The sequence below is a fragment of the Etheostoma spectabile genome, chromosome 2 (assembly GCF_008692095.1).
Source record: "Etheostoma spectabile isolate EspeVRDwgs_2016 chromosome 2, UIUC_Espe_1.0, whole genome shotgun sequence".
Classification (NCBI taxonomy): domain Eukaryota; kingdom Metazoa; phylum Chordata; class Actinopteri; order Perciformes; family Percidae; genus Etheostoma; species Etheostoma spectabile.
The window spans coordinates 3553407-3562628 of NC_045734.1; the positions used below are offsets into that span (position 1 = coordinate 3553407).

General features: G+C 42.0%; 1 protein-coding gene across 2 annotated transcripts in view; it reads left to right on the plus strand.

Moving 5' to 3' along the window:
- The window catches only part of LOC116701980 (testis-expressed protein 2), a 36485-nt gene that overhangs the window by 14537 nt on the left and 12726 nt on the right, over nucleotides 1–9222 (plus strand). For both annotated transcript variants that reach the window (XM_032536055.1, XM_032536057.1), the window contains exons 3-8: nucleotides 3395–4973; nucleotides 6238–6438; nucleotides 6757–7087; nucleotides 7321–7559; nucleotides 7826–8023; nucleotides 8712–8811. In XM_032536055.1, coding sequence (XP_032391946.1) covers nucleotides 3420–4973; nucleotides 6238–6438; nucleotides 6757–7087; nucleotides 7321–7559; nucleotides 7826–8023; nucleotides 8712–8811 — 2623 coding nt within the window. In that variant the 5' untranslated portion in view covers nucleotides 3395–3419. The remainder of the gene's footprint in view (nucleotides 1–3394; nucleotides 4974–6237; nucleotides 6439–6756; nucleotides 7088–7320; nucleotides 7560–7825; nucleotides 8024–8711; nucleotides 8812–9222) is intronic.

Consider the following 9222-nt stretch of genomic DNA (forward strand, 5'->3'; position numbering starts at 1 on the left):
GTTAGCCTCAAACACAACAAAGGCTGTCACTTGAATGGCGTTTTGAGCTAACGTTAGCAATCGAACAACCATAAAACGTTAATGTTTTTTGTGTTTTGTTAGCTACAAGCTAGCAATCAATGGCATTTTAATGGCATTTTGAGCTAATTATTTCCATCTTCTGTTATTGTTTGTTTGTAATTAGAAAAGTTTATTATTTCATGGATTTCACAAATCTCAGTATGACACGTTATGCCATAAACCATTTAATATCTGAGCATGCGCAATTCACATCTGCACTTGACTTACATCGGTGACACATGCAATGAATTTGGGTGAATTACACTGAACGTAAACATTATGATAGTTTTAATTTACAAAACAAAACCGGGCACCTTTTAAGAATTCACGGAGACCATGTTGAATTGGTTGTTAAATAGCTGTGTGTGTGTACAGAGATAATCCTGGGAGGGGCTTTTCATGCAGATTTTTATAGTAAGACCATGTCACCTTTTTTCCATAGAACATATCACCTCTTTTTCTGCTGAAAATACCACACACATTAAAGAATTAGAAATTTAATTAACCCATTTAGACATTGGATGAATATATTTTAGGCTACTCTACATTATGCGACAATACTGGGTCAAAACACATTTTGGATTAAATGAAAGTTTTTAATTATCTCACCTCACTAGCAAGTCCTTCTCCAGCTCATTTGAACAATACATTCAATGCCTTGGCTGAACACACATAGTATCTAGGTAGTAAGAAATCTTCAGTATGTGTTATGGCTCTGTGAGCCTCTTCTCATTACCAGGGTCTGCTACGTGATACAGAAGAAGTGAGCTTTGAACATGTCTTTAATAAGTGCAAAACATGAGGGTAATGAGGCTGGCTCCCTCCTGTAACTGGCTTCATCCGAATCAATGGGAAAATGCTGTTCTTCTGTCCTCATAGGCTGTTCACGTGCTCAGGGAAAAGAGACTAGGGACACAATCCAAACGGGACTTTGTTGTCAGTGTATGTACACTTGGATAGACAGCCAAATGCATAAACCTGCAGATACGCATACCCTGTCTGTTGCTCTGCTGGTTTGTTCCATTTCCTTAGTGTTTAATTGGGAGATGGAATCAACTTACAGACCCCACACACAGGCGCATACATCCATACATACTTCCCATCAAAAATCCTAATGTGCTGTTAGCAAATACTGCTAGGTCCTTTAAGTCTTTTATGTTGAAATGAAATCCATGTCCAACTGGGGATCTATTAGAATGGCCTCATTGTGTTGCTGCTGGCCAAATGGGGACAGAGGTGGCTGGCAGACTGCCTGGCTGGGTAACAAGCTCACTCGTGACCCATGTGACAATGAGTGGACAAGTTGAGTCTGTATATGAGTGAGCCAGCATGATGTCACGCCACCTTTGTTGTCTGGACAAGGCACAAAAATGCCAAATGTCAACAAGACATCACCATAATTCTATTTTCACTACCAGAGGATGTTATATTGATGCAAATAGAGGCAACAATTTGACCAGGACTGGACACAACAGCCATTTTATTTAACTTCCAAGTGATGTGGTTGTAAACTAGCTTTGCATTATATAGAGAGCTGTTACATTCGGGACAGAGCCGCACGCTTGTAGAATAAACTCAAAGTGTAATTGCTTATAAAAGTATTCCACCAATTTAGCATTGACGATAACATTATGTTAGTAGCATAGTAGCAAAATTGACGATGTAGCCCCGGAGATATTGTCTTTTTTTTATTCCATGCATTCCTTCTCCTTGTCAAAACCTGGCATCTAAATTACAGACCACCAGGGTTAGGGTTAACCACCAATAGTTCAGTCAGAGATTCTTTGTGATATGCAAGTAGCGGCTAATATCTAAAACGCCTAAAGCTGCTGACCTTAAGCATGGATAAAAAGTGGGCTAAAGAGGTCTGGTGAGCTCACTTCTTCCTAGACCAGATTTTCAAACTTAAGGCAATAATCAGATTTCGGTAGTACTCCCCAAGACATGTAGACAGACTTTGATTTGTAAAATTGGAGGAGTTCCCCTTTTAATTAATATGATTAGGTTTTCATTGAAGTGCTCATATTATGCTTTTGGGCTTTTTCCCTTTCCTTTTGTATGCTATATCTTTTTTTTTGTGCACGTTATAGGTTAACAAAGTGAAAAAGCCCAAAGCCCCCCCCCAGGGACTTATCATCTCCAACAGAAAACACTGTTTACAAACTGCTTCAAACAGCTCTACTGTAGTCCAGCCTTTATTTCTTTGACAAACGCATGTCACTTTGTAACACACGTTATAATGCTCTCAACAAAGATGGACTAGAAGTAAGATGCCTCACTCTGTAGCTGAAACAGAAAGCTCAACACACAGGGTGAAAAGAGGAGCAATGTGCAGTACAACAATAATATGGAGTTTTTTTTATTCTGGTACAACCTCTAAATACATGAAATACTACAAACTTGAAAATGAGTATAATGTGAGCACATCTTAATGTTACAATATAGGCTGAATTGGCTGTGACTGTTCTACGTTGAATCCAAATATCTGTCCATTGGCTTATCCCCGTGACCTTTACTAATGTACGGCAATCGGTGGTGCATTTGTCAAGTAATATGAAGCGATGACTTCCTTTACCAACCGTGAAAACATTTTCAACATTTGCTTGGATAGCTGATGTTGGTTTTCTAGCCTGCAATATACTAACCTAGCCTTTTCAATGAGAAGGACTTATTAGAGGAATAATAAATAAAATAATATTGGTTCAAGGATCTACTTTCAACAGCATCCCACTGTCCAAAACTGTAACCATAATTTTTGCATGCTGGCTAGTTGCGTGGTAATAATGAAGAAATGAAGAAAAAGCCCAATTCCTGCCTTCCTAATTTTTTAACTCAAAACATACTGTACATGAATGACTTTATATCACCTCGAAACAATTAAACCTTTCTCTGAAAGTGGCAAGTGTATGACTTATTTTAAGTAATGAGATTTTGAATATGTTAATTATGGATTTATCTACCAACTAGTGTGTTGATATATCGCTTTGACAATGTCAGAAATCCTAAAAACGCCGGGTATGCAAAATACCAAAAATGCAAAAATATTTAATAAAGATATTTTTTTGGGCATTTTAGGCCTGTATTTCCACAGGACAGATGAAGACATGAAAGGGATGAGTGAGGTGGAATGACATGCAGCAAAGGGTTGCAGGTCGGAGTCCAACCCGGCCACAGGCACTTTACTTTAAATGAAAAACGATTATTTGTTTAAAATAATAGATTAATGTGTGACAATAGACTTACCAATTAACTCTGAAGCTGAAGACTAACCCTAACCCTGAAGACTAATAACCCCAGCCCTAACCTTGTGTCTCTTTTTTCTTCTTCTTTGCAGACTCTGACTTAGTGGGAGTACTGCAATGACTAGCCAGCCTCCTAGCCATGCAGAGAGCGCTCACCCCACAGAAAAACCGCCACCTGCCTTGTCCCCCAAGCTCCATGTCCAACGATCGCCCTCAAAGGACGCCATCACCATCCACTTCTCAGCCCTTGGGAAGGAGGAAGAGGAGGAGGAGGAAGATCTGTACAGGACAACTGTCTCCACTGCCTTAGCCGATCCGGATAGCTCAGACATTGTGACAGCCTTAGAAGCAAGTGAGGAGATGTTTGAAAGCGTGCCATTGGACGCTGCAGACAACGTTGCTGTCATGCCTGAATCATCTAGACTTTCTCCAGTTCCTGGACATCACACTAACGGTCCTCCCACACAAACTTTGCCATCGCATAATGTTGAACAAAAAGGCTCAAAATTGAATTCCTCTCCACCTAAATCTTTGAGCTTTCCTTCCAGTGACAAACCCTTCCTCAGCTTGATGAAGTCTCTCTCCTTTGACACTGAGTCTCGTGACGGGATCCCTTCAGTTGACGCTCCTAAAGTAAGAAATAGGCACCTGATGAAGACTCTTGTCAAATCAGTATCTTCAGATACATCCCAGGAGTTGTCCTCCTCCTCCTCCTCCACAGCCTACCGTCTTCCAGAATCCCGCCTTAACCTGCAACTCTTCAAGCAATTCAAACAGTCCCGGGTGCCGTCTGCTACCACGTCGTCAGCCGGCGATTCTAAAACCGCTCCTTCTTCTCCGTTAACCTCACCAGAAAACCGCAGCTTCTTTAAAGTCTCAGATGTGGAGGCGAGATATGAAGACACTAAGCGGCGTTTCTCTGAGGTCATCTCCGAGCCGCTCCAGCTGCTGAGTAAGATCATGGATGAAAAGAGTGGCAGCTTAGCTTGCAGCAGTATTTACTGGCCCAAGGCCCACTCTGCCAGTGCCTTAGAACTCTCCAACATTACTTCTATCAATGGTCACCTGGAGAGCAACAACAATTACTGCATCAAGGAGGAAGAAGGAGGTAACCTAGAGGCTGAGAGCCCCAACAGCTTGGCTTCTGGACCCGCTGAATCACCTGTTTCCCCCTCTGTTGACACAAAGAGCCCCAAAAAATCAGTACTTTCCATGTCGTTGGACAAATGCTCTATGTCCGCTCTTGCCAAACAAGACTATGAGGACTTTTGCATCCTGTACAGTGAGGACTTTGAGAATTGTATTAATACAGAAGGTGACGGTGGTGATAGAACTGATGACACTGGAACTGGGAGTCAAACTAAAATGCCACTAAGTGGTAGTTCTGATCCATGCAGTGAAGATGAACCTGAAAGCATTGAGCCGGCACCTAGTGTCCCACACTATACTCTCATCTTCCTTACTGTACTGGTCTATGGATATTTTGTATTACCCCTGCCAAGTTACATAGGAGGATTGCTTCTTGGGATTGGGCTGGGATTCCTTTTAGCCATTGGTGTTGTGTGGCTGACAGGACCAAAACCTTCTGGCAGTACTTTAAGACATTCCAGACACCTTGGGAAGCTGTGGAATCCGAAAAAGTTGGACATTAAGGAACCAGAAATCTATAAGGTTGGTGACTATTTAAAACTTTCTCAAATTTGGGGTGGCCTCTAACTCCCCCTGTGGGAGCGTGAGCCCCATGTAGGCTGAGGCCGTTGCAGTGGCCCGGGTTTGAATCCTACCTACGGCCCTTTTCTGCATGTCACCCCCCCATCTCTCTCCCACGTTTTTAATTTTTGACAATATTATGTACAAATATTGTGTGTGTGTGCGTGTGTGTAATATACCAACATAATAAAATTACAGTATAGACAATCCATATGACAAAATGATACATAGAATGTAAAAAGATGGATCCAGGTGGATGTCACGCAGCTTCTAGGTCTCGCCAAACAGCTAGAGCCTGAGATCTCAACTTCCTTTTTTTTTTATTTTGGGGCTTTTCCCTTTTATTGACAGTGGATAGACATGAAAGGGGGAGAGAGATGGGGGATGACATGCAGCAAGGGTTAAAGGCTGCCCCTCAACCTCCTCTTAACCATGTAACCTGGTAAGAGGACAGGCTATACAAACACACAAGAAGCCAAACTGAAGCAGGACATTCACACATAATTTGAGTTAATTTTAATTACGTCCGCTGATATAAAATTATATTGAAAAAGAGATCGACTTCATCATGGCAATGGGGTAAAGCTGAGGCGTGTCTATGGCGTACTGAGAACAACGGCAAACATGCAATGTAAGATGCATGTGCACAGTTTTTTCACAAGATTATTTTTTGGGGTATTTTTGGCCTTTATTTTTTGGGGTATTTTCGGTCTTTATTTTTGACATGACAGCTGAACACATGAAAAGGGGTAGAGAGGGAATGCCATGCAGCAAAGGGCCAGTGGTCGGAGTCAAACCTGGGCCCGCTGCGTCAAGGAGTAAACATCTATATATATATATATATATATATATATATATATATATATATATATATATATCTATGCGAGAGAGATATAGATATATATATATGGGCGCCTGTTCTACCAACTGAGCTATCTGGGCGCAAATCAAATTGTAAAAAACCATAGCAGCAGACAAACTAAATATGGATCCTGAGCTGAATTTAGGCAGAAGAACTTCAAAGTCTACCACTGAAAGCAAATGACAACAAACTGATTGTCTCCACTGGAAAAGACAGCGGTTACAAGATATTTACAGTGTCCTCATTTTCCAGGCACAGTTTTGGATTGTTCTCTTTCTCTAGGTTTGCAGTTCACTCTTCATTTGCGTCTAAATTTGATTGTTTTACTCTACATTATGTAAAATGCTTCTGTCTTCCCTCCAGGGCTGGATGAATGAGATATCGAACTATGATCCAGAGACATACCACGCCACACTGACCCACTCTGTGTATGTCCGCCTAGAGGGCTCCATCATTCGTTTGTCTAAACCCAACCATAACATCGCCCGCCGTGCCATACACAATGAATCAAAACCTGATGTCACCTTCATCAGTCAGAAGATCTATGACCTCACCAACAGCAAAGTATGTTGTTAGTTTTAGTTGTTTCCCCTATCTTCCAGTAACTGAGATAAAGGCCAACTATTTACCTTTCAAACTAGTAGAAATGTAAGGATTGTACAGGTATATTCATATGTAAGTCTATATCAATGTAATCCAAGGCTAGTTCATCAGAATATGCTATTCACTAAACAATGTTACATTTTAACATAGATAATGAAAAATACTACAGTATGGAATTTGTCCTATGGTTTTAAATTGTCTTTTAAAAAGCCATGAACCTTGGAGGACCTTGAACCTTGAACTGTTTGTGACACACATCTGTCTTCCCTAATCCTCCAGGTATATCTAGCACCTCCGAGCCTGGCCAGGAAACGTATATGGAACAAAAAATACCCCATATGCATTGAACTTGGCAAACAGGAGGACTTCATGTCAAAGGCCGAGGGTGACAGGTTGGAGCCCAGTGAGAGCTTCAGCACAAGGGACAGAGGAGAGGGGACAGGAGGCGTACAGGAGCCAGTGTTGTCGTCTTCTTCCAGTAGAGACCTGACCCTCTTTCTGTTCGGAAGGACTGGGAGAGAGAAGGAGGAGTGGTTCCAGAAGTTTCTATCCGCTTCCCAGCCAAAGGAGGACTTAAAGAAAGCTTCAAGTGTTGCCGGGAGTAAGAGTGGTGAGCGAAACTGATGTATCTCCACAAGGCATTCGTCTCCTGCCTCAAATGTAGAAGACACTTTTAGATTTTTTTTCTCACTTGTCCTGTATTTTGTCTTCATTTGTGACGATTATGTGTAAACTATACAGGTAGAGAAATGGCACTTGCGCTTATAAGTAGTTTACAAACAGCAAAACGTAGTGCATCCTTTAATTCCTCACCTTTTTTCTGATGTTTGCCTCGACCCTCAGCTCAGAGCTCTCACAGCCGCAGCAGCAGCCGCGGCAGTCTGGATGAGGCACTGGCACCTCAGCCCAGGTCAAAGGACTCCTCAGTCTCCTCAACAACAGCAGGCAGTGCCAAAACCAAACCGCTAGTTGACTACAATGTATACATGGCCTCCTTACTGCCAAAACAGGCGGTAGTCAGCCCTGCAGCTGCGAGCTCTGCTCTTCAGAGTCCTCAGAGCAGCCCTGGGGCTGAAAAGAAGGTAGCACACATACTCCTCTTGTATTCACCTACCTTTTTCTTTGATAGGTAACACACTTCACGTCATTTGCAGTTTAACCTTACTGTGTTACAAGTGATTTCAACAACAAGCTGATATTCTGGTGTATCCTCAGGAATAGTTACAGGGGTAGAATACGTTGTATTATAGGCGGCTAAATGTTTTAGAATCCTGTACAAAATATATGAGATTCAAATTCTTTTCTCCTAAAGTGTTTAGTTTTGTTAATTTGCCTGCTGTGTCTTAAGCTTCAGAGCACCAGTTCATCGCAGGTGCCGCCCAGGGAGGTTGAGGAGGAGGAGGAGGAGGAGGAGAAGAAAAAGAAGGAGGACTCCGTTGCCTGGGTGAATGCAGCTCTGGGCCGGGTCTGCTGGGACTTCCTGACCGAGCCGTATTGGGCTGAACTGGTCTCCAAGAAGATTCAAATGAAGCTCAGCAAAATACGGGTGAGTGGAACAAGGCCCCAAATCCCCTTTCACTCTAAAAGGGATTTAAATTTAAACAGCCAGACAAGAAGAAAAAGTTCAAGTAAAGAGTCCTTTTGAGTCATGCTCACCTTCCTGCTAAAAACAACGTGTGTCCAAGCCCACACAGGATATGCACACAATTAGGCTCTTCAGATGTCTGTTTGTACCTCTGTGCAGCTCTTTAAAGGTCCCGGCAGCTCCACACTTAGTTTAGAAGCAGAGGGAGAAACACCTCATCATCTTACTGGTTCTTGCTGATCCTGTTCCCCAAGCAAACCTATTTTGCTTCAACTGTACCATGTGTTTTGGTCTGTGTGACTGTCCACATGGCCTGTGGCAATAGCTGCAGGTTATCTTAGAGTCTCAGCACAATTGTGGAAAGAGATATAACCCAGTTCTGACTGTGGACCGTAGAGACAGTTGATTTATAAGTTGTAGTGGAGGGCAGAGTTTGTCATCCATGCCTAAGTGTGTATGTGCATGAGTATATTTCTTTCATGATTCATGTATATATTTTTTCTTTTTTTTCAAGCTGGCATCCTATATACTAGGAAGGTGTATGGTTATGAACTACAGGTTTTTATTCCCAATTTGGTTAGATCCTAATCTACAAATGAATTATTCAAGTATAGTGTGCTCAGCTCAGTTGTATGCTCTTTTTTTTCAGTTACCTTACTTCATGAATGAGCTAACCCTGACAGAACTGGACATGGGCTCGGCCACTCCCAGAATCCTTGGGGCATCCAAACCCTCTATCGACTACAGAGGCAAGAGAGAAATCAATGTCAAACACACACGAACACTCACACTCAGGGGATTCTGTAAAGAGATACTGGCATGTCTGTAACGCTAAGTGTGTGGTACATTGAGCTCTGTGCACTGTATTCTAGGAAGACTCCATTCATTGTGCAGACTTTGCTTCTCAACAGAGCATACATGAGTGCTTCATATGTTTGAAAGCACAACACACCTACACAGTTTGTCTGCAGGTCAGTTAGCTATGTCAATATTGGAGATGAGAAAAAAACTAGCTAGTTGTCTATCAGGATACACTGTATTTCTGTATTTGCTTGGAAGCTTGCTCATATTAAGCAGGTAAAGTGTCAGGTTTTTCTTCAGGAAATTTGTTAGTGATAGAGATCGACCGATATGGATTTTTAGTGCCGATACAGATTTTT